At 44.3% G+C, this 24,786-nt stretch overlaps 2 protein-coding genes across 3 annotated transcripts; one reads left to right on the top strand and one right to left on the bottom strand.

Moving 5' to 3' along the window:
• Positions 1 to 1,484: 1,484 nt before the first annotated feature.
• On the top strand, positions 1,485 to 17,012 carry pomgnt1 (protein O-linked mannose N-acetylglucosaminyltransferase 1 (beta 1,2-)). The gene is made up of 22 exons (XM_088004777.1): positions 1,485 to 1,633; positions 1,720 to 1,901; positions 3,325 to 3,427; positions 3,642 to 3,754; positions 4,272 to 4,337; positions 4,410 to 4,523; positions 4,596 to 4,713; positions 5,633 to 5,731; positions 8,378 to 8,505; positions 8,734 to 8,804; positions 8,932 to 9,007; positions 9,083 to 9,166; positions 9,370 to 9,411; positions 9,491 to 9,549; positions 10,507 to 10,579; positions 10,885 to 11,013; positions 11,690 to 11,815; positions 12,390 to 12,454; positions 12,530 to 12,574; positions 12,669 to 12,804; positions 12,883 to 12,992; positions 15,184 to 17,012. The coding sequence occupies exons 2-22, from the start codon at positions 1,782 to 1,784 to the stop codon at positions 15,263 to 15,265; spliced, it is 1,959 nt and encodes a 652-aa protein (XP_087860903.1). The 5' UTR covers positions 1,485 to 1,633; positions 1,720 to 1,781; the 3' UTR covers positions 15,266 to 17,012.
• A 738-nt stretch (positions 17,013 to 17,750) lies between these two features.
• tspan1 (tetraspanin 1) lies at positions 17,751 to 23,914 on the bottom strand. 2 transcript variants are annotated; one of them, XM_014971163.2, is made up of 7 exons: positions 23,824 to 23,914; positions 22,912 to 23,118; positions 22,771 to 22,845; positions 20,247 to 20,345; positions 19,184 to 19,327; positions 18,949 to 19,032; positions 17,751 to 17,967 (listed from the first exon to the last, which is right to left on the bottom strand). In XM_014971163.2, exons 1-7 carry the CDS (start codon positions 23,872 to 23,874, stop codon positions 17,908 to 17,910), a joined length of 720 nt encoding a protein of 239 aa, XP_014826649.2. In that variant the 5' UTR covers positions 23,875 to 23,914; the 3' UTR covers positions 17,751 to 17,907. The 2 variants fall into 2 exon arrangements, with proteins under 2 accessions (XP_014826649.2, XP_087860904.1); XM_088004778.1 differs by having other exon boundaries at positions 22,912 to 23,851.
• Between the last annotated feature and the right edge of the window lie 872 nt (positions 23,915 to 24,786).

Raw genomic sequence — 24,786 nt, 5'->3', positions numbered from 1 at the left:
AACAGTCTAGATATTTAACAGTCTAGATATTCAACAGTCTAGATATTAACGTCACAGGATCAGATCTGAGAGCTGATCGATGTTTTAAAGGAAACGGGTTCTGGTCAGGATGGGAGGTAAATGCTCAGCTCTCTGTCGTTCCTCTATAAACTGATTGTTATTCAGCTTGAAGAATTAAAATGTGAATTTAAATCCTGAGAAAGAAGCAGCAGCTGCTTGTCTCACCTCATCCTGCGGCTGGTTGGCGTCTCGGTGGATGAACCTCCTCAGGTTCTCATTTATCCTCGTCCTGAAGGTGTGGCGGCGCCGTTAAGATGTTCGATCCACATCGAGCGCAACCTTTCAGCTTTTCCCCGTAAACAGAAACTCAGCAACACGTTGGTTCATCCACAGGTTATTCCCACCATAAACAGACAGAATTATGGGAGGAGGTTCTGATTAGATATGATTTTATGACATGAGCTCATCTGCTGAGCTCTAGTTATAAATGTCTCCAACTCACCAGTTACACTTCAGTTAAAACGATACTGTTTGTGTTTCTGCATCACTAATAAACCGATTATTAGACGATTCCTGATGGCTGAAGACTTTAAGTCCAATCATTACCAGGAGAATTAAAATGAAATGCTTTAATGTGCTTTTTTTTTACTGAAAAAGTTAAATTTGTCCACTTTCAACTTGAGGGCCAACAGAAAGCTGTCAGGCTCCTGTACCTCAAAAACAGTGTCATATTTTTGAAATCAGTTATGATGGAATTGGTTTCCTGCAGAGGAAAATATTGGTTTATTTAATTTTTTTAGTTATTTAATATTTTCATTTAATCTTTTATTTCAGTATTAAAATTTGCATGTCTCTGAATACTTACTAGAATAAAATGTAGTTTCTGATATTGTTGACTAGGATGTGCTGTAAAGAATATGAAGACAAGAATGCAACCTTTACTGTCACTCAATTAGAAACATTTTATAAAAACACTGAAGGCTTTAGGAACAGTGAGCTCAGACGAAATTATCACATATTATAGATGATCATGTTTGTACAAATGTATGTTTTGATGTGTGTTGAAAGTTATTTTCCTCCTTAACTGTAATACACTCCTCTTGAGTTCTTATTTTTTCCATATTCAATCAATCAATCAATCAATCAATCAATCAATCAATCAATCAATCAATCAATCAATCAATCAATCAATCAATCAATCAATCAATCAACCTATCTCTTTATTTAGACACAATTATGGTCCATAAACAGACAAAACAAGAAGAATAAAAAAAGAACGAAAAATAAAAATATATTGATTATCAAGGTTTCATTTAATACTAAACATACTTGATGAATATTTACTTGATGACTTTGATGATGTCATTTGACAAGATATAATGTTTATTGCTTGTTTAATAACTGCTGACTGTCACTTTGAACTGCCTTGTGCTGCTCAGATAAACTGGACTTAGTATCTGCAGCCAGCAGGGGGCAGCAGAGCAGCAGCCCACCGGAAGTAAACAGAGGCTGGAGCGCAGCGCCACAGGTAGCATCAGGTAGCATCATGTAGCTGCGGCTTTCAGCGGGTTCTGCTAAATCTTTGTTCTGACTCGAACATGAAGCGAACAGAACCAGCCTCTGGGAGGAACCTGTGAGTTTACCAGCAGCTTTAATCCGAACCGAACCGGCAGCGGTACCGCCGTTAGCTAAACTTTCTCCGTGACCTTCTGTCTCCAGGTGACCATGTGACTGTGGGCCCTCAGTGGGTCAGTTTGGGGTGCTGTTGTGGTTCTGAGGTGATGGAGACCTGGACCCCGAACCCCCGGGCCAAGCCGTTCATCCCGCGGCAGCAGAGGAGCTGGTACCTGACCTGGAAGTACCGGCTGACCCAGAGGAGGAGCCTCCGGCGGTTCTGTCAGGTCAGCCCGGTTCTGGTTCTGTAGGGAGGATCTCCTTGGGTCACCATGAAGGATGTTTGGAGGGATCTGCAGAACCACAGCTCTGCTCTCTGCTGCTGGTTTAAAGTCCAGATCTGAGTCCAACCCTCCGGTTCTGAGTTCTGACTCAGGTTCGGTTACTTTTAAAAGAGTTGGAGTTCTGGTTCTGTTCAAAATTAATAAAAATCCTAAACTTGCGGGAGAATGATGACAGCCAGAGGTCCAGTTAGAGTTCTGCTATCATCACCGTTATTATTACTTCAACATGTTTCTGCTCAAGTAAAAGTAACTAATGATAACATCTGAGTTAATATGTAGAAATGAATAAAGTTCTATTTAGTCAGATATTTTAAAGAATAAAATAAAACTTGATTAATATCTTCTTGACATGAAATTAGCAAAACAAGCTGAACAGATAAATAAAATTAGGACAAAGCTGGTGTAGAAACAAGAGGCCTCACTTCAACATAAATTCAAGGTGTGTGTCGGCTTTTAGTTAAAACTAATGGAGGCACTCAATTAAATGTTTTTGTGTTAATTTCATGGTCTGTAATTAATCACATTTAATCAAGAATTATATGTAAAATAAGCAACATTTTGAATACAATAAACATTTTTGCTGCTAAATTATTAAATAAACAGACATATGAGTTCAACAACAAAGATGCTTATAGTTTTAATCTTATATTCGGATCTTCAGCCAGCAGATTGAACAAAGTGTTTTGTGAGGCCCTGATCATTCATGGAGCTTCTTTAGAAATGTGGACGCTGACATGAACATTACTGCTACATGTTTAGCATTCAGATACTATTTTAGGCTTGATTAGCTTCTCTGACATGCTAACTTCTGTTAGCACAACTTGAACACCACAGTAGTCGTTTCCAGGATCCAATCAGATTGTTTCAAAGCAGAAATTAAAACCCAATTGGCTGAGAGAAGACGCTTCCTCAATGTTGTTAGCAAATGTAGCTGGTGTGTCAAATTTACAGGCGTACCAGAAACTCACAAATTTAAAGGTTCCGGCTGGAACTTTTATATGTATTAATAAAAAATAGTAATCAAGTAATCTAATTAAAATCTGTAATAAATAAATTGAAATTAATGTGTTAAAACTCAGACTGCAGTTTGTCCGTGGTTGGCGCATTCCGGACTCAGCTCTGGTTCTGGACTCAGCTCCGGTCCAGTCCAGATGAGCTGGACTTGGTTCCGGTCTGGTCCAGATGAGCTGGACTCTGCTCCGGTCCAGTCCAGATGTGGACTTGGTTCCGGTCCAGTCCAGATGAGCTGGACTTGGTTCCGGTCCAGTCCAAATGAGCTGGACTTGGCTCTGGACTCGGCTCTGGACTCGGCTCTGGACTCGGTTCCGGTCTGGCTGACGGATGGACCCGTGTGTTTGCTCCCCAGGCCGGCGCCGTGCTGTTCCTCTTCGTCACCGTTGTGGTGAACATCAAGCTGATCCTGGACACGCGGCGAGTCGCTGATGAAGACGCTGCCGATCAGGAATACGGTCAGCAAACGGCTTCTGGTTCATTACTGAGGATCTGGTTTTGCATCATCAGGAATATTTACTACAGATAATTATGAAAGCAGCCAAACTAACCAACAGTAAATAAAGATTTAATCCAACAGATTATGTTAAATTGGCTCCTCCAGTCAGAGTGAAGCAGAGGTTTTGCCCGGTTTGTCTTATTTATTCAAATTTTTCTGACGTTTTGTGGAAGACGTTGTTCCCAACATGGAGACTCCTCGCCGGCCGGCCAGCGGCAGGAAGGTTCTGGACATCGAGGTTTACTCCAGCCGCTCCAAGGTCTATGTGGCTGTGGACGGAACCACGGTGAGCGACCCGCCGGAGCTTCAGAACCACGGCTCAGTCTGGTTCTGGTTCCCGTTTGGCTCAGAGTTCTAATGGCTCTGCTGCACAGGATGATTTATGGTTCTGCTGGGTTCTCCTGCTCTAATGGATCCACGGGTTCTGGTAAAGCAACCAGAACCAACTGAGGCGTGAGGTTCTGGAGATTATAATCTGTCTAAAGTGGATTATTGCAGTCAGAATGAGAGCAGCTGCTGCCCCCTAGTGGCTGAGCTCTGGATTGCTCCTTCAGACCCTCCAATAGCAATTAGCAAACAGCTGCTCAGAGCAGCGATGGTAAAACATTAAAGGGTTAATAGAGGAGCCATGTTGGGACGACTTCCTGGAGGCGGAGCTTCAGAAACAGCAGGAGGTTTTGAAGAGACGGACATTAAATCAGGAAGCAAAGTTTGTTTTAATGTTTATAGCTGAAGGTAACATTGTTACTGCGGCCTGGTCTCTCTGGTGCCGCCCCGTTAACGGGCCTCCCGACCCGCTGCAGGTTCTGGAGGACGACGTGCGGGAGCAGGGCCGAGGCGTTCACGTCATCGTCCTCAACCAGGCCACTGTGAGCGCCGCCGGGCACGTCTGCCGCTAACACCCACCGGCCGCTTCTGATTGGTCCGTTCTCCCGTTCCAGGGTCATGTGATGGCCAAGCGGATCTTCGACACTTACTCCCCCCACGAGGATGAAGCCATGATCCTCTTCCTCAACATGGTGACCCGCGGCCGGATCCTCATCTTCACCGTCAAGGTGGGCGTGTCCGTCGGGGCGGGCGGGATGTCTGTGTGTGGTTCTGCTGACCGGGCCGGTTCTGTCGGACAGGACGAGGGAACGTTCCACCTGAAGGACGCAGCCAAGAACCTGCTGAAGAGCCTGGGCAGCCAGGCGGCGCTGGGCCTGAGCTGGAGGGACATGTGGACCCTGGTGGTGAAGAAAGGAGGTCAGACGGTTCTGGTTCTGGAGCCCAATCTGTTACATGTACACCAATATTCAGATTTTTAACCATCAAATTCCTTTTTTTTTTCTTCTGTGAAAACTGACATTTTTTGGTCAGGGTTAATATTTTTATTTGACTTTTATTCATCCAGGACCTCATTTACAGAAGAAATTTGAACAAAATTACAAACAGCAGCAAAACAAGCAATAAACTCAGTTAAAAGATCCAATAAAATGAGCTAAAATGGTTTTAATATTGATTATTATGTTCTTATTAAATAAACTCAACTTCATATTGGCAGCAACACTTATTCTTTTTTAAAAGACAATTATCCTTTATAAGTGCCAAATTCAAAAAAGGTCTAAGAAATGTTCTCACTACGTTTTCTGGGTTTTAGCAAATATAAATAACTTTGATGATTCTGACCAACCTGAAACAAGAACAGTTTGATTTCATTCAGCTTCAGGCAGGAGCTGCATTCCAGCACAAATGTGTCCAAAACTTAATAACTTTTCATATCTTGCTAATTTCATAATTGCTGTGTTTGCACTAAAGAAGAAAAGCAATTAAAAGCACACATGGATAAGTTTGTTCATGAAATAAGTCATTAAAATATGCGGCTCCAGCTTCCTGTCGTTGTCTTCTTTGTGGTTTCTACCAGTAGAAACATCCGGCTGTTGCTCATGAGAGTCATGATGTGAAAAAATTGTTTCCATTGCAGATTAACTAATTTTGATATGGCCAAAAAAAAAATGTCATCCTGGCGCCAAACTTTCTATCAAAAACTGAGTTTTTGAAATCGGCGTTTGGGTCAGGAATGTTTGCTCCGTGTTTCCAGGTCAGGAATGTTTGCTCCGTGTTTCCAGGTCAGGAATGTTTGCTCCGTGTTTCCAGGTCAGGAATGTTTGCTCCGTGTTTCCAGGTCAGGTGTACGGAGAGAAGCACTCCAAGTCTCCGGCTCTGTCCACGTGGGGCGACCCAGTTCTGCTGAAGACCGAGGTCCAGCTCACCGCCGCTGAAGGTATCTGAGATGCAAAACATCCTCATGTTTCTAAAGTAGAGATGCAAAATATCGAAACAGTCCCATAAAACCGGACCCATCTTAAGAAATGTTCATTTCTAGCTGGTTTCTGTTTTTGTTTCTGGAGGGGTCTATGGAGTTTAGGAGGGGTCCTGTGACCTTTGGTTGGTCCTGTGACCTTTGGTTGGTCCTGTGACCTTTGGTTGGTCTTGTGACCTTTGGTTGTTGATCCTGTGACCTTTGGTTGGTCCTGTGACCTTTAGTTGTTGATCCTGTGACCTTTGGTTGGTCGTGTGACCTTTGGTTGGTCGTGTGACCTTTGGTTGGTCCTGCTCCTGTGACCTTTGGTTGATCCTGTGACCTTTGGTTGGTCGTGTGACCTTTGGTTGGTCCTGCTCCTGTGACCTTTGGTTGGTCCTGTGACCTTTGGTTGGTCCCGTGACCTTTGGTTGGTCCCGTGACCTTTGGTTGGTCCCGTGACCTTTGGTTGGTCCCGTGACCTTTGGTTGGTCCTGTGACCTTTGGTTGGTCCTGTGACCTTTGGTTGGTCCTGGTCCTGTGACCTTTGGTTGGTCCTGTGACCTTTGGTTGGTCCTGTGACCTTTGGTTGTTGATCCTGTGACCTTTGGTTGGTCCTGCTCCTGTGACCTTTGGTTGGTCCTGTGTCCTTTGGTTGGTCCGGTGACCTTTGGTTGGTCCAGTGACCTTTGGTTGGTCCAGTGACCTTTGGTTGTTGATCCTGTGACCTTTGATTGGTCCTGTGACCTTTGGTTTGTCCCGTGACCTTTGGTTGGTCTTGTGACCTTTGGTTGGTGATCCTGTGACCTTTGGTTGTTGATCCTGTGACCTTTGGTTGGTCCTGCTCCTGTGACCTTTGGTTGATCCTGTGACCTTTGGTTGGTCCTGCTCCTTTGACCGTTGGTTGATCCTGTGACCTTTGGTTGATCCTGTGACCTTTGGTTGGTCGTGTGACCTTTGGTTGGTCCTGTGACCTTTGGTTGTTGATCCTGTGACCTTTGGTTGATCCTGTGACCTTTGGTTGGTCCTGCTCCTTTGACCGTTGGTTGATCCTGTGACCTTTGGTTGGTCGTGTGACCTTTGGTTGGTCCTGCTCCTGTGACCTTTGGTTGATCCTGTGACCTTTGGTTGGTCCTGCTCCTTTGACCTTTGGTTGATCCTGTGACCTTTGGTTGGTCGTGTGACCTTTGGTTGGTCCTGTGACCTTTGGTTGGTCCCGTGACCTTTGGTTGGTCCCGTGACCTTTGGTTGGTCTTGTGACCTTTGGTTGTTGATCCTGTGACCTTTGGTTGTTGATCCTGTGACCTTTGGTTGGTCCCGTGACCTTTGGTTGGTCCCGTGACCTTTGGTTGGTCCCGTGACCTTTGGTTGGTCTTGTGACCTTTGGTTGGTCCTGTGACCTTTGGTTGTTGATCCTGTGACCTTTGGTTGGTCCTGCTCCTGTGACCTTTGGTTGATCCTGTGACCTTTGGTTGGTCCTGCTCCTTTGACCGTTGGTTGATCCTGTGACCTTTGGTTGGTCGTGTGACCTTTGGTTGGTCCTGCTCCTGTGACCTTTGGTTGGTCCTGCTCCTTTGACCGTTGGTTGATCCTGTGACCTTTGGTTGGTCGTGTGACCTTTGGTTGGTCCTGCTCCTGTGACCTTTGGTTGATCCTGTGACCTTTGGTTGGTCCTGCTCCTGTGACCTTTGGTTGATCCTGTGACCTTTGGTTGGTCCTGCTCCTTTGACCGTTGGTTGATCCTGTGACCTTTGGTTGGTCGTGTGACCTTTGGTTGGTCCTGTGACCTTTGGTTGGTCGTGTGACCTTTGGTTGGTCGTGTGACCTTTGGTTGGTCCTGCTCCTGTGACCTTTGGTTGGTCCTGTGACCTTTGGTTGGTCCTGTGACCTTTGGTTGGTCCCGTGACCTTTGGTTGGTCCTGTGACCTTTGGTTGGTCCTGTGACCTTTGGTTGTTGATCCTGTGACCTTTGGTTGGTCCTGTGATCTTTTGTTGGTCCTGCTCCTGTGACCTTTGGTTGATCCTGTGACCTTTGGTTGGTCCTGTGACCTTTGATTGGTCGTGTGACCTTTGGTTGATCCTGTGACCTTTGGTTGGTCCTGTGACCTTTGATTGGTCGTGTGACCTTTGGTTGGTCGTGCTCCTGTGACCTTTGGTTGGTCCTGTGACCTTTTGTTTGTCCCGTGACCTTTGGTTGGTCCTGTGACCTTTTGTTTGTCCCGTGACCTTTGGTTGGTCCCGTGACCTTTGGTTGGTCCCGTGACCTTTGGTTGGTCCTGTGACAGCGATGCATCATTGCAGGATGTTGAGTGGAAGCAGAGGGGGAATGTCGTCACTTGATTGTCTCCACTGTAAATTGTTGGGGCGTTCTTTCAGATTCTGACGTTTTATTGTCCAAGTTAAACTGATCCTCTCCTCCTATTGGTTGAGTAATTTTTAGTAGCTCAACTGATGAAATCTGTTAGCTGCTAGCTGTTAGCTGCTACGCTCACACAGCAGAGAAGTGAGACCCAAAAGAAACAATCTGTGAGAACGCAGCTGAAGTTTGCAGCCAGACTCTGCTGGATCTGTTCCCAGCCGACCTGCAGAAAGCCTCCTGGTGTCTCTAACATGTCTGTGGTCCTGCAGAGGCCGAGTGCCACTGGGCCGACACTGAGCTCAACCGGAGGAGGAAGCTGTTCTGCAGCAAGGTGGAGGGATATGGCAGCATCTGCAGCTGCAAAGACCCGGCGCCCATTGAGTTCAACCCCGATCCGGTGAGTCGCCACACTGATCACAGAACCAGAACCTGCCTCAGATCCAGAGAAATGTTGGTTTAAATCATGTTCAGTGGCGCGTCGCCGCCCCCTGCTGGCTGAAACCTGAACCTGCAGCGTTCTGTCGCACTCAGACTGGTGTTACTTCTGTTACATCAGATCTGGTTGATCCAGTTAAATGTCTGCTGGCTTCCAGTTAAACCAGTTAAATCTGGTCTCTGCTTGCAGCTTCCCAGTAACAACGTCTTCAATGTCCCAGTGGCCGTCATCGCTGGGAACCGACCCAACTACCTGTACCGGTGAGACGCAGCTTCAGAACCGGTTTGACCCGGTTCCAGTCACTGCAGGCCAAAAAAGGATCTGGTATGAAAAAAATCAGAGCTTTTATTTTGAAGGGTATAACTGGAGCTTCCTGTCTGCTTGCAGGATGCTGCGCTCGCTGCTCTCGGCTCATGGAGTCAACCCCCAGGTGATCACCGTCTTCATCGATGGATACTACGAGGTTCGGACGCTCGGCTTCATGATGCTGCCACCGCCAGGCCAGAGCCTCCCTCTAACCGCTGTGTGTCTGCTGCAGGAGCCCATGGACGTGGTGGAGCTGTTCGGGTTGAAGGGCGTCCAGCACACGCCCATCAGCATCAAGAACGCCCGCGTCTCCCAGGTAACCAGAGCTCCCAGTTAGATCAGAGCTCCCAGTTAGACAGGAAGTAATAAATATCATATAACTTTGAATTTAAACTTTTTCAGATCGTTTTTGTCTGAAACTCCAAAGTTTGGAAAAGTTTCAAACTGACCTTGAAAATGCTTGAAAGGTTCTTGAAACTTTGCACATTGCTGTGACCGGCTGGTTTCCTGTTGTTTCAGCACTACAAGGCGAGTCTGACGGCGACCTTTAACCTTCACCCTGTGAGTCTCCGCATCGACGTGCCGTCATGGTTCTGACCGGATCCGGTCTCATGACAGAACCTTCTCTGTGTTTGGACAGGATGCTGAGTTTGCCGTGGTTCTGGAGGAGGACCTGGACATCTCTGTGGACTTTTTCAGGTTCTGTTCAGCTGAACTCTGGCGTAAACCCAACCGGGTTTCCTGTAAACATTCTGCAGCGTGGCCACTAGGTGGTGGTGGCTGCAGAAACATGCGTCGTCTCCTGCTTCACATTTGCTCTTCAGGTTTTCAGAAAGACCAGAGTTACAGAAACAGAACATAAATCTGAAACTGCAGAGTGGATGGTAGGATCGGCGTGGCTAAGCTGAGATGGGCGTGGCTAAGCTGAGATGGGCGTGGCTAAGCTGAGATGGGCGTGGCTAAGATGAGATGGGCGTGGCTAAGCTGAGATGGGCGTGGCTAAGCTGAGATGGGAGGCGATAGACGGAGATGGGAGGGGTTAAACAGAGGTTCACTTTCCACTGTAAACACATAAACCCTAACCCTTATTTCAGGATGTCCACTCATCTTGAAAAATTCTTCAAACGTCTTGAACTCGTGTATCTAACATCAACACCTTTAAATGTCTTAATTTAATTTAAAATCTCTAGTTGGTATGTCATTCGAAGGTCTTGATTTTAGTCCTTGCAGAACTACTTCTGCATGAGTTTTCTGTCAGGCAGATGTTTAAGTCATGCTCTAATGTCTTCATAGTGTTCTGTACACGATGTCCGCCATCCTTAATAAGTCTTGCATTAATCTACTTAAAATTAAGGTCTTGAAATGTCTTGAATTAATTGGCCTAAAAAATCATTAATTCATTGGTAAATTGGCCTTAATTAATCGATATGCGGCCATTAATCGCATATCTTGTATCTTATTGTGGCAGAACTATTTAATCATATTATATGTAGAACTTTTGTGTCCCACCCCGTCTGACCCGTGTCCCTCCCCGTCTGACCCGTGTTCCCCCGTCTGACCCGTGTCCCACCCCGTCTGACCCGTGTTCCCCCGTCTGACCCGTGTCCCACCCCGTCTGACCCGTGTCCCCCTGTGACCCGTTCCGTTTCCTGACAGCTTCCTGAGTCAGACCATCCACCTGTTGGACCAGGACGACAGCCTGTACTGCATCTCAGCCTGGAACGACCAGGTCAGTCCCGACAGTCCGTGTTCCAGGTGTTCAGTTCCAGGTGTTCAGTTGGAACTGAATCTCCAGTAGCAGACAGTCTCACAACAAATCTGAAAAGGCCTCTAACTGGAGTCTGTTGCTTTATAACAACCTCATGACCAGAATGACATGCTAATGGCTCACTATCCAATATTTCACAGTAAAATGTCTTGGATGACTCAGTCACTGCTGATCCACCTCCTTTGCTTTTGCCGTTCCTCTTTGAGTCTCTGTGTGTCATCACCTGGAGTCCAGGTGTGTTAAACCTTTGTTTGGTTTGTGAGCAGGGCTATGAGCACACAGCGGAGGACCCCGCCCTCCTCTACCGGGTGGAGAGCATGCCTGGCCTGGGCTGGGTGCTGAAGAAGAGCATCTACAAGGATGAGCTGGAGCCAAAATGGCCGACCCCCGAAAAGGTCACAAACATTAAGACAGAATAATGAACTGACGGATGTGAAAATATTCAGTTTTAGGGATGAGTGATACGGACTTAAAGATTTAACATGATATTTTGTTGTAATATTGTGATAATGATAAAAATGATATTTATAATAATTATTCCTTATTGTATGACTGAATCATAGCAACAAACGTTCCTCCTGAAAAACATTTCCATTCGTATTGTATTTCTTAGGACAGTCAGATATAGAAATGTAATTTTTATCGCTAAGCTTCAAACAGTAGCTGCATTTAATCTTACTTTCAAATTTATTATTGTTTATTGATGCACTGTTATTGAACAGTGGAGGAAAATTTTTAAAATAATAATCTTGACAACAGAGTTTTAGGTTATTAAAATCATTAATTAGAATTTATTGTGACAAGAATAAGATCAAATCTGATTAGAAATTTATCACAATAAATGATAAACCATGCAATAAATGTCTAGTTAAATCTACAAATCAGAGAAGAGATGTTTAAAAACTGAACCTGAATGCAAATGTATTACTAAATCAAATCTGGCAGCTTTCTTCAAGTTTAGAGTAAATTTTAGAGAAATAGATTTAAAAAGATTTTATAGAGAAACGATGAATACGCCATTTTTTAAGCTGGATTTGATAGAAAACGTCTATTTTTCTTCTGGCTCTGCAGCTCTGGGATTGGGACATGTGGATGAGGATGCCGGAGCAGAGGAAAGGCCGAGAGTGCATCATTCCCGACGTGTCGCGCTCCTACCACTTTGGCATCATTGGCCTCAACATGAACGGATATTTCCACGTGAGAACCCAAGGATTGCTTTCACAGAAACATCTCACACACAAGTTTGTATTTCTACCATACTGGGACCTTATCTGTCCTCACAATGCATGTCAAGAATAAAAGGTCCCAGAAGATACATAAACAAGTATATATATACACACACACACATTAATTTAAGCTAGTTTTAACCCTCTCTGACCATAAACATATAAACAATCAGATGTTTTAATTTAAGTCACAAACATAAATAAGTGAGTTTTAGATTTTTTTTTAGGAAAGTTTTTCTAACCTTACTTCCCTCTGTCTCCTCTGACAGAACCAGACTACTGGTCTTCCTGCTACGTAGCTCATTGTTAGCTTTCATATTAGCTGCATTGCTAAGTCCTTGTTTGAATGTGTGACTTTGGATAAAACAGAAACATTTTTGACTCAAGGGATCTAGGAGTTTCAAGTTGGGTAGAAATGAACTTGATACGAGTTTTTATCAGACTTTGGACATAAACTAATAACCTGATTTAACAATAAACAGACCGAAGTTCAGAGATTTCCAGATGACTTTATGGATCCAGTTTTCTTCTTTTTCTCTTCACAGGAAGTTTATTTCAAGAAGCACAAGTTTAACACGATTCCCAACGTCCAGCTGAGGAACGTGGAGAGGTGCGTTCAGCAGCCGGGAGCTGTTTTCTGGATCTTTAACTCTTTGACCGTTTTTCTTGTTTCTCTGCTTCCCAGTTTGAGGAAAGACGCATATGAGGCGGAGATCCAGAAGCTGTTGAGGTGAGAGTCGCTGCAGAACCTTGGATCTTGCTCAGGTTGTGACATCTGTTTAAAGTTTCCCACGGTGTTCCGGATGCGTTTGTCCCTGATCCAGGGAGGCGGAGCTGCTGGATCACTCCAGGAATCCCTGCGAGGACTCATTCGTCCCGGACACGGAGGGCAAGACTTACATCATGTTCATAAAGATGGAGTCTGAGCTGGACACGTCCACCTGGACCGAGCTGGCCAAGGTACACGCTCTTCGTCCTCCGGGCCAGGAGGTGGAAGGTTTCCCCTGATTGACTTGGCGTTTCCCTGTTTTCCATCAGTGCCTCCATGTTTGGGACCTGGATGTTCGAGGATATCACCGAGGACTCTGGCGGCTCTTCAGGAAAAGGAACCACATCCTGGTCATTGCCGTGCCGATCTCTCCGTACTCGTAAGTAATTCTTTGGCTGAGAAGGGAATACCAAACTCTGCTCTTCGTATTAATGCCAACATCAGGAGAGAAAAAGCAGTTTGAACTCCTTCAGTCAAACGAGTCATGAAACGAGAATATGAGAGTAAAGTTGTACCATATGGCTTTATTCTATACTATTTTAGCTTTACAGTTTTTTTATTAACCTCTGTCGTATTTTTTGCACCAAACAGAAAAAATATAAAAAATTCAAGCTGTGACTGATTGAATTCTGGGTATTCTCAGAAGTACATCACAGTATCATCGGCATAAAGATGGAACTGAATAACAGGATTCAGACCTGATCCCAGAACAGATCAGCTGATCATGCTGCTGTCCTACAAACAAAAATAGCAGTAGCAGCGCCCCCTAGTTTAATAAAGAGAAGACATTTAACCTCCCTCTCTTCACAGAAAAGTTTAAATATGAGTTGGAGGAATTAGCAGATTTTCCAGCTTTTGAAAGCTGCTGTGAAAAAATGTTTTATAAATTATTAAAAAGTCATGAAATCCAACAATTTGTCTTTTTTTTTTTAGTTTAAAAGCTAAAATAAAGTCCATGCAGTTTGTAATGGACCGAGTTGAAAACAGGAGTCACAGGAAATATTAGAAAAAAAAGTTTTTTATTATTATTTTAACCCAAAGTATTATATGACAAAAAAGACCTGAACTCATAAAAGAGGTCAAAGACACAAAACTGAACTCAGGAAAAATGCAAACAATCTGGCTGCACAAACAAATGTAACTGACCTCACAGAGAAACGACTCACAGGGTTTATACACCGGCTGATCAGACCAGGTAAGACACCACAGGGGAAACTAAACAGAATTACTGACAAATAACAGTACAGCTACGTTTGACTAAACACCCAAAGATGAAAATCAAAAGTATTAAACTTTAATTACAGGTATTTACTTAAATACAAAAACTTATCTAGCCAAAGAAAATACAAATTCCCCCTGCCAGCAGGAACTAGTGGTGCAGCCCAGTCAGCATTTGGGCCGCTGAGCCCGGCCATCTTCTGTCTGGCAACTCAAACAAACAAGAGCTAAGCAAACAGCACTAACTTTAAGTTGATATAAATACATATGCTAACTAAATGTGCGCGCTAACAAATAGAACAAATGCATCCAAATCAACTGATAAATTTTTTATAGAAACTAAAGTGTTTGTATAAAACAATTATGCATAGAAAGAGTTAAGAGTGGGTTTGACCATCACAGGGTTGAACAACTCCATATTTTTTAAGGTCGTCTAGTTGTGATGACGTCATATTCACGTCAGCGCAAAACGCTTCACAACTTGGAGGCTTTATCAGCTAAATTCACGGCGAATATTAATACTCCCCATGCAGACGGTGCAGAGACCACCTCTACAGACCCTCAGAGTGAAGCTTGGACTTTGTTTCCAGATGTTAGTATTTTATAAGAGCTGCCAGGTCAGAAGCTTCAACACGCAGAGCGACACTGATCAGCTGGACGGACAAAAAAGCCCGACATCATGCCGCGTTGCCCCACATCACTCCGGTAGTTTAAGGACACAGCAGTCCGACAGGAAGGGGTCAGGAGGAGCGGAGGAGAGAGGCCTGGGCCCAGCCAACCGTCCTTCGGTATAGAGAGGGTAAAGAGTCCACAGTCTCTATACGCAGGGCGCCGCGCTAACCACCGCGCCGCAACGCTCCTGTTCTGCCCGCCATGGCTAAAATTTTCAGTTTCTCTTTGGTAAATTCTGTACATTTTTTAGGGTTTTATTGGCTCAGGTGGCCTTTATTTGACAGTTAAGTAGTGAGAGAGGGGGAAGACGTGGGGCAGAGCTCACCAGGCCGGGAATCAAACCTGCGACAGCCGCATCGAGGGCTCCATATGTGGGTTGTGCTCAAACCCCCAATTATTTACATTTTTATACGATTTGAGCTTTCAGACGAACTCACCTGGTTTATCTTCTTTCACTTCCTTGGGAAATTCAGTTTTGTCAGCTGACGGCGACCGGTGGGCTGGGCTGGTAAGAATCGGCCGGTTGGTGCAACCGAAAAGTAAAACATCATTTCTGATGATGTTCAGTAAAACAACTGGAGGTTATTAATATTCAGATTGTTTGGTTGGACAGGAAGTGATTTTCAGGTCAAAGGTCAGATGGAACTGGTTGAATGGTGTTTCTGGTTTTTCCTTGGCAGCGTGAAGAAACCGGCCGCCCTCGTCCCCATCCACCTGGAGCCGCCGCCCAAAGAGGAAGGGGCGCCGGTGGAGCAGCTGTAGACCCAAACGCCGGCCTGGTCCGCCAGAACCGGAACAGAACAGATTCCAGAACAGGAAACTCTCCTGGAGCTTTGGGTCTCAGAACGAAGTCAGTCTGGAGACGGAACGGTTCCAGTGAGAACTGGTTATTAATATTGACTCTTCATGCTCTGAACATTTTAACATTTCAGAGAGAGAAAGAAACCCAGAGGAACTGAAATCTATTTTTAGACAATTAGAACCGGCCAGGTTTTCACCGAACCGGGTTAACGTTCAGAATCTGGATCCTGGAGGACGGAGTTTGAACCTCAGCCTGCTGCTCAGGAGGAATCGAACCTCCGACCCGCCGAGTTTGGAGAAACTACTGAACTCTGAACATTTCAGCTTTTTATGTTTTCAACCTTTTATATTAATACTAAAGTTCTGATTGGTGGATTTTTAAATGTTACGACTTTTAAGCCTCAAAATTATCCAAATGATGACGGACAAGATTATTTTTTGCTAAAAGTCTCATTGAAACTGGAACCTGGACTGGATCTGGTTCTGCAGAACTTCTGATTGGTTCTGCTCCGGTTCGGCACAGTTTCAGGATCAGCTGGGGGCCGTTCCTATGGAAACAGAAAACAACCCAACATAAACAGGACTCTACCGCCCCCTGCTGGCCGTTGCAGACATGACAGGTTCTTTCTCATGAAGCCCGGTTGGTTCCGGCTGCTGAGCCTCAGCTTTTAGAAACAAAATGAAATAAATCCTGCCCATCATGGAGGCAGACGACGTGTTCAGGTTCTATTAGGTTTTAGCAGTAAAAAAGTCCAGATTTTCTCTCATTTTTTCCAGTGAAATGATGTGAGGAACAGAATCCGACCGGATCCGCTTTCAGGAGAAAAACCTTTTTGGGGTAGTTTGTTTATTAAGCGTTGGCAGCGTTTATTCCCATTTATATGACGCTTTAGGACAGGGGTCCCCAAACTTTTTCCTGCGAGGGCCACATAACTGTTCCCTTTTCTGGTCGGGGGCCGGTCTTAGTTTTTCGAGAAAGAAACCTTAGAAAACTTTTGTTGGGGTGGGGCGGGTGGGGAGTGAAACTGTGGACGGGGGGGGGGGCTGGATTACTGCCGACGACATATTTGCGTTTGTAGATAGATTTTTACCCAGAATGCAAATAGAAAAAAACCGTGAGCGAAACGGTGACTGGTACTGACTAGTATATATTCCACTGAGGGAAACTAAGTTTCATATCTGCTCAAGAGCCCCCCTGGTGGTTGAAGAAAAATCCACATATATATGAAAAACAACACTGAATGCCGGACCAAATGAGGAGGCGGGCCGTAGTTTGGGGACTCCTGCTTTAGGACCAGACTGAGAAAGGAAAAAATAATGAATAATGTCCAAATATTACCAGAATAAAATCACAACAGTATAAAATAGTCATATTAATATGATAACAACGTAATAATGCAAGAATAAAAGTTAAAATACCATAAAACTTTATGTTCATATTATTTAAGCTTTCAGCATTCTTGTACTTCATTGTCATAATTAATATGTTTTAGCCTGGCCCTAATACTCCATCGTAAGTTTAAACCCAAATTATTCAGGTTTAAATTTGAGTCTCATCTGATCTGCAGTGTGACTGAACTCCAGTTTTATGTTTGACTTTATGGTTTTTTCAATTTTAGTTTGCCGTGAAGCATCTCAGTGACTAGTCTTGGGCTGAACATCTCAGATGTTTTATTTCTCTGACTGAATAAAGATGTTTTTAAATTTTTTTCATTTTTAAGTCGTTTTTTATGGCTGAATATTCTGAAGGAGCTCGGATTTCTCTGCGTTGTCCTGATTTCCCTTGGAAACATCCTGGGAAACCAAATGAAGGGAATGTGGATGGGATGTAAATCTGTGGCTTCCTGGTTCCTCTGCAGGTTTGGCGGCTTCCTGTCCTTCACCTTTGACCTTCACAGGGTCGTTGATCCTCAGCAGAGTTTCGCCTCACTCGCTGCTCAACTGTAAATCAGATTAAAGCCTCGGCAACATGAAGGCGACACGGATCCAAGAGGAGAGTTCAGCTGTAAAATATCTGAATAACTCCACAGTGAACCCTGAAGGCCTCAGGAAGATGCTGCTGAAGCTGGTCGAATGATCAGAGAAATGAATCTGAACCAACAAGAGCTGATCAGCCAATCAGAGGAAGAAGCCATCACTCCTGAAGTTTCTAGGATTTTATCCACATCGCTCTGATTAAACGGGTAAATTTAGCTCAGGATGTAAAAGAACAAAATGAGTTGTTACTGAGATCAGTACTGCTTCAGGGTCATTCTGTCACTTATTGCCACCTACTGGTGGGAGGCTGGTACTACAGTGTTGCTGTTGGCAGACCAACAAAATGACATGAACGTAAAAAATTCTGTTTCTCTACAGAAACTCGTAAAACCTGAACTTTCCCTTTTAAAATATGGAACAAAAGGAACCAGAAATATGTTGAGTAAGAAAAGATCCAAATAAAAGTTAATTCATTTAAATATATTTATAGTTCATATATGTATTTAAAACTTCTCTACTGAATTGAAATCAAGCTAAACCTCAACAGGAAGTGTTAAAAATTATGTTGCAGCAAAGAGGAGGACAGCATCAGGATCTACTGCCTCTGCAGGCTGGGAGGAGGAACTTCAGCTGACTTTCTCATCCAGGTGAGAGAACAGGTACATGGAGACGATCATGGCAGCGATCTGAGGAGCAGGAGAATCAAACATGAGCAGAAACCAGATCATTGAAAGATTCACGTGAAACTTCAGTTTCTAAATAAGGAACTGAATAAATGTTAGAACTAAAAACATATTTCTCCACAAATATTACATTCGTAGGGAGCGGGCATATCTAAAGTTTTCTCTACGTTCTGGTTCCGTCACAGGTCATTCACCTCCAATGAACCGAGCAGAGCACTTCCTGCCTGACGGCCCAGTGAAAACCAGAGTCACGCCTGATTGGTTGTTCATGTAAGTGTTGGATGTTTCCTCAATTGTTCTCTTGTTGTATAATAAGAACTTGCTCAATACAGCTTAAAGAATAAAAAGCTTGAGGAGGGAAAACTTAGCTACTGTGTAAATAGACTTCAAAATAAGAGCATGAATATAGACATCTAAATACTTAAAGAATTTTAAAGAACCAATAACCAAATTTACACCCAAATCAAACTTTATTCCAAAGGAAGTTTACAAAACGGCAAAGTAAATTAGTGCTTCAGAATTTATCCAGAAAAATAAATTTAGGGGAAGCTAAGTGTGCTAAATTCCAATGTTAGCTAAAGTGCTACACCAACACAGCATTAAATGTAAGCTAAAGCTAACCACTACGCCAACGTGGTATTTAGTGGAATATGTCAAATGTCAAAACTTATTCGACTGAAAGTTTACAAAACTGCCAATAAACCAACGTTTAGGATTTAAGCAGAAATTTAAATTTAGTCGAAGCTAAGTGAGCTAAACATTTTCAAAGTTATCAAAAAATGCTAAGCAAATAATTAGCTCCACTGTTAGCTGACTAGCAGACTTGTGCCCCCCTGTGTTACTGGTCAGGCTCACCGAGCCAATCAGCTCTCAGCAGGTCGTACCAGTGGCCATTTTCCACTTTGACCAAACCAAGCCAAAGCCACACTGACTCACTTATTGAGGTTTTTATGACCCGTGGTTCGGGTTGTTATGTATTTTTACCTCTAGGACTCCCACTGCTGCTGCCACGCCTCCCACAGCGCAGGTGTGTTTCCTCAGGGTCGTCAGGATGGGATCAAAGCAGCCCTGAAGGAGGAGACATCAGATCATCCTTGTGTACAGGGAGATATTACAGACTAAAACATGTTATGTTTCCAATATTTAATAACCTGCAATGATAAAGAAAAAAGACAATAATTAGCATCACTTAGTCGGTGAGTCTGTAGGGAGGTTTTACCTGGACAGGTGAGCGTGCCGCCTCTGCTGGGCTGCAGGGGGCGATGTTGGTGGAGCAGCAGCTGGGCGGGAGGCCGGTCCCGTTCTGCTCCTCCAGCTCTGACCCCAGGAAGTCAGTGTAGTTGGAGAAACCACAACACTTCAACTGGCGGGAAACACGCAGAAATACTGATTACTGATAAACGCTTTAATCTGATGCTGGTTCAGTTATTTAACTGCAGGAAGGTCAGTCTGGAGGTCAATCTGAAGGTCAATCTGAAGGTCAGTCTGGAGGTTAGTCTGAAGGTCAGTCTGGAGGTCAATCTGAAGGTCAATCTGAAGGTCAGTCTGGAGGTCAGTCTGAAGGTCAGTCTGGAGGTCGGAATGAAGGTCAATCTGAAGGTCAGTCTGGAGGTCAGTCAGAAGGTCAGTCTGAAGGTCAATCTGGAGGTCAGTCTGAAGGTCGGAATGAAGGTCGGTCTGAAGGTCAGTCTGGAGGTCAGTCTGAAGGTCAGTCTGGAGGTCAGTCTGGAGGTCAGTCTGGAGGTCAATCTGAAGGTCGGAATGAAGGTCAATCTGAAGGTCAGTCTGGAGGTCAGTCTGAAGGTCAATCTGAAGGTCGGAATGAAGGTCAATCTGAAGGTCAGTCTGGAGGTCAGTCAGAAGGTCAATCTGAAGGTCAGTCTGGAGGTCAGTCAGAAGGTCAGTCTGAAGGTCAATCTGAAGGTCGGAATGAAGGTCAATCTGAAGGTCAGTCTGGAGGTCAGTCAGAAGGTCAGTCTGAAGGTCGGAATGAAGGTCGGTCTGAAGGTCAGTCTGGAGGTCAGTCTGAAGGTCAGTCTGGAGGTCAGTCTGGAGGTCAGTCTGGAGGTCAATCTGAAGGTCGGAATGAAGGTCAATCTGAAGGTCAGTCTGGAGGTCAGTCTGGAGGTCGATCTGAAGGTCGGTCTGAAGGTCAGTCTGGAGGTCAGTCTGGAGGTCGATCTGAAGGTCAGTCTGAAGGTCGGAATGAAGGTCGGTCTGAAGGTCGGTCTGAAGGTCAGTCTGGAGGTTGGTCTGGAGGTTTATTACCCGGTGTCTCTCACCTCTGCCATGGTGGCGTTCCAGATCCCAGTGACCGTCGGATCGCTGCCGTAATCGTTCTGCAGCGCGGGAACCGCCCACGCCTTGAGGATGCCTTCAGCCTGGAAAACACAAAGTTTAATAAAAACATTAAACTTGTTAGATCTGCAGAGGGAGCTGCGTCCAATGAAGCAGATTACCAAAGGTACCGAACCGGAGCAGAGAACTGGCGAATCCTCTGACCAGGTTGGGCCTGTCACTGTAACAAACATTTCTGGACAATAAATTATTGTGATAAACGATAATATTGTTGTTTGGAGGCCATTTTCAATTAATATAATGGTAATGCTAATAAAAATGAAGGAACATTCTCAACATTCTCAACATTCTCAAACATCAATAAAGTTTAAATTCTAATGAACATTTAAAATGAAACTGGAAGAAATTTTAAATATTCAAAATAAAACAGAAACGATAAATAAAATGAATCATGAAGTTTCTGGTTGAGACCAAAACTCCAGACTGGAAACTTCATCCAGTTTTCAGCAGAAAGGGAAATTATTGATCTCGTTCTAAGTTATCGTGCGATTAACTGATTTATTGCAACAGACCCAAAAGTAGCAGGTAAAAATTAGGTGATTTTTCTCAGTATTTGTGTTTCCAGCCTTGAATCTTGTTTCCCTGAAAGTTGTTTAAATCTCCATCTGTGGATCGAGTTGGAAAAGTTTCTGTTTCTCACTGTGTCTGTTTTGCTGTTTCTCTCCGTTCTGACCTAAAATATCATTTTCCCTTCAGAAAACCAGAAGCTTGTAAATCTGAACTGTTCCTGTGGGCAGAAAATCACAGCAGATTTAAGGAGGCCGTGTTTCTGCTCCCAATCAGCCAAATGAAATAAATCTTCTCCTCACAAATCAGAGAAACGGGAAAACTGGAAATGAATCCAAACGCCGAGTCGTTTTTCTGCCGGACGTTTCCATATTTATCGACGCTTCGCTTTCTGTTTCATTTCCTGTTTGTCCAGTTTCTCTTCCTCTGATTTTTCTGATTTGATTAATAATCCTGTGGTGCCTCAGACCTGCAGCATGGGGGAGACGCCCCAGTGCATGCTGGGACATTAAAACATGGAATCATTTTATTTTATTCATTACACTGGGACAGAATTTTAAAAAATATTTAAAAACTTTTCTTTTAATACAGCAAATGTTCAAAAATCTTCTACAAGTTTTGGATTTGATTTTTCCTGTCCATATTTTACTGGATGATAAATTATCCCAGTAATTATTGTGATAAAATGTTGATCAGTATATCATTTTTAAGTGATAAACTGACAACTGCATAATTTTGTAAAGACTCTGGAACTGGAAGATATTTCAAATATCCAAAATAAAACACAATCAGCAAACACAGTTAATAAAATAAAACTAGTTATTAACTCAGACTGAAAATGATTGAGCTGATTTTAATTTATCATGTGATTAATTGTTTATTACAACAGGTTTAAATATCTGCCAGAAAAACACTGGACAGCTTTACTTACTAGATTTTAGTTTTTTCTTTTCTTTTGATTTTGGCCCAAAGGACAAAAAGTTTGGACACCCCTGGGCCTCCTGCACTGCAAAACACAAAATCCTACCAAGTATTTTATCCAGTTTCTGGTGCAAACATCTCAGAATCTCAAATAAGACAAAACTAACTTACAAGAAACTTTTCAGCAAGATGCAGAAGTTTGTTTTAATTCCTTAATGTGGATGAAAACGTTCTTGTTTTACTGATAAACTGGAACCTTTTATAATCAGTATTAAAGTATCACTGAAAACAAGCTTCAGAAAAGTTTCGTCTCATCTGAACTGTAACTTCATTTTTACATGAGAAACCAGATGAAATGACTTGGTCAGATTTTGTGTTTTTGCAGTGAGTTTTGTTCTGGAAGGTTCTGCTGCTTAAGAGTTTAAAACCCGATTCCCCCGTGTGTGTGTGTGTGTGTGTGTGTGTGTGTGTGTGTGTGTGTGTGTGTGTGTGTGTGTGTGTGTGTGTGTGTGTGTGTTATATGCAAATGAGCTGCTTTGCATATAAAATGCTTCGGCTCCAGAGGGAATCGGAGGTGGAATGAGATCTGAGCTGAGGAAGAGGAGGAAGGATGAAGAGGAGAAACACATAAATCAAATTATATCGCTGCAGAATGATTGTTTACACTTTATAAATACATATTTATATTATTGCGATATAATTTGGGGAAACGGCTCCTCTGTTTGAGAATTTACAGATTATTATTTCTATTTTTAACATTAACATTTTTCATGTTCGTATTTTTGTTCATCAGATTTATCAGACCAGTAGAGGTCAGAGTTCACAGTGAAAGTTTGGAATAATGTTTCACATTTGGTAACTATTAAAGAGTTTAAACATCAATTAAAACTTTATTATTATAGAATTATAATTGTCACTTTTTCATTGTTGCATATTTTACTCAGATTTCCAAGAATATTTTGTGTTTTAGTTGTTTGGGTTCCTGCACTGTTATTATTATTATATTTTTAATAAACTCACGAAGGAGGAGTAGACCAGAGCCACGACTCCAGCTGCCGTCTCACAGATGAAGATGATGAGGACGATGGAGAAGAGCTGCAGGATGCAGACATCAGAGGTCAAAGTTCAGACCTGCTGACCCCAGGTCACCCCCCCACTCACAGTCAGCAGCAGACACTTGCTCTCCCAGTGAGCTGCACATCCTCCCAGTGCTCCCAGCAGCACCAGTGTGGTTCCCATGGCGATGCAGAGGAGGCCGATGTTGACGAAGCGCAGCAGCTGGTTGGAGAACGGCCCCAGCAGGTGGAGGAAGGGGCCGCCGCCCGCCGTCACCCAGGTTCCCATGGCAACCAGAGAGAGGCCGCTCAGCTGCAGGACCAACACAGCATGATGGGAAAACTGGAACCAGACTGGGAAAACTGGAAGGAACCAACTAACCATTCAAACAAGGAACAGAGCGACAACTAACTGCTCAAGTAACCAACTAACTAACATGTCAACATAAACTAACCACAAACCAATTAAACAACCAAATATCAGCAAAACAATAAAGACATCCACTAAATAACCAACTGACCAATAAAACCAACTGAAAAGTTTCCCCAGCCTCCAGTGGTCTGACTAATCGCAGCCCATCGGACCTCAGAACCGACCCACTGAACTTTTTCTTTCTCAGCTTCTGATGCATCAACTATTCAAAATCCGACCAGATAAAAAAACATTCATTTACTTTTGATCTGATTTTTGTCCAACTATCAATTTATTGCAGAGTTTGAAAATAATCTACCATTTCAAACCAAAAGGTTTACAGAAATATTTTATCTTAGATTCAGATGTTGATGTTTTGGGCCTTTAAACAAAAATCTGATGGTTAAAATCATGAATATTATTTTTATTTTAGTCTAAAATATTTGACTGGTCCAGCACGTCGCCTCCTCAGTGAGCTCCATCAGAGTCCAGCCGGTTCTGATCCAAACGGCCGACATCCAGCCCAAAACGATCCGGTGAAACGGAGCAGAACCAGAACCTGAGAGGCAACGAGCCGGAAAGCAGAACCCGAAGAATCGTACTCACAAGCAGCAGCAGGTGGAGGAGGGGCATCGTCTGCCTGGCGGAGCGGATCATTTTATTCTGCAGAGTTTAGAGCAGCTGAACCAGATCCACCCGAGAAACGACTGCAGGTCAGAATCCACCTGCAGGAGATGAAGAGACGGGGAGGGGCCCCGGGAGACGGGGAGGGGCCCTGGGAGACAGGGAGGGGCCCTGGGAGACAGGGAGGGGCCCCGGGAGACGGGGAGGGGCCCTGGGAGACAGGGAGGGGCCCCGGGAGACGGGGAGGGGCCCTGGGAGACGGCCCCGGGAGACGGGGAGGGGCCCCGGGAGACGGGGAGGGGCCCTGGGAGACAGGGAGGGGCCCCGGGAGACGGGCAGGGGCCCCGGGAGACAGGGAGGGGCCCCGGGAGACGGGGAGGGGCCCCGGGAGACGGGGAGGGGCCCCGGGAGACGGCCCCGGGAGACAGGGAGGGGCCCCGGGAGACAGGGAGGGGCCCCGGGAGACGGGGAGGGGCCCCGGGAGACAGGGAGGGGCCCCGGGAGACGGGGAGACGGCCCCGGGAGACAGGGAGGGGCCCCGGGAGACAGGGAGGGGCCCCGGGAGACAGGGAGGGGCCCCGGGAGACGGGGAGGGGCCCCGGGAGACGGCCCCGGGAGACGGGGAGGGGCCCCGGGAGACGGCCCCGGGAGACGGGGAGGGGCCCCGGGAGACGGCCCCGGGAGACGGGGAGGGGCCCCGGGAGACAGGGAGGGGATGTGTGTAGGATTATTATTATTGTTATTATTATTATTATTGTTGTTGTTATTATTATTATTATTGTTATTATTATTATTATTGTTGTTATTATTATTATTATTGTTATTATTATTATTATTATTATTATTGTTATTATTATTATTATTGTTGTTATTATTATTATTATTGTTATTATTATTATTATTATTGTTGTTATTATTATTATTGTTGTTATTATTATTATTATT

Source organism: Poecilia mexicana, unplaced genomic scaffold, assembly GCF_051168715.1.
Source record: "Poecilia mexicana isolate PSO_F unplaced genomic scaffold, ASM5116871v1 scaffold_4, whole genome shotgun sequence".
Classification (NCBI taxonomy): domain Eukaryota; kingdom Metazoa; phylum Chordata; class Actinopteri; order Cyprinodontiformes; family Poeciliidae; genus Poecilia; species Poecilia mexicana.
This window is presented reverse-complemented; position numbering and strand designations above follow the sequence as displayed.

Bases quoted from the DNA above. Each gene is read 5' to 3' on its own strand.
- pomgnt1 (XM_088004777.1), top strand. From the start codon at position 1,782: ATGGAGACCTGGACCCCGAACCCCCGGGCCAAGCCGTTCATCCCGCGG. The intron at 10,580-10,884 runs GTCAGTCCCGAC...GTTTGTGAGCAG, and splicing joins TCTCAGCCTGGAACGACCAG to GGCTATGAGCACACAGCGGA. The intron at 12,455-12,529 runs GTGCGTTCAGCA...TCTGCTTCCCAG, and splicing joins CAGCTGAGGAACGTGGAGAG to TTTGAGGAAAGACGCATATG.
- tspan1 (XM_088004778.1), bottom strand. From the start codon at position 23,190: ATGGTTAGTTGGTTCCTTCCAGTTTTCCCAGTCTGGTTCCAGTTTTCC. The intron at 19,328-20,246 runs GTGAGAGACACC...GTTTCCCGCCAG, and splicing joins GGAACGCCACCATGGCAGAG to TTGAAGTGTTGTGGTTTCTC. The intron at 19,033-19,183 runs GTAAAACCTCCC...CTCCTCCTTCAG, and splicing joins CGGCACGCTCACCTGTCCAG to GGCTGCTTTGATCCCATCCT.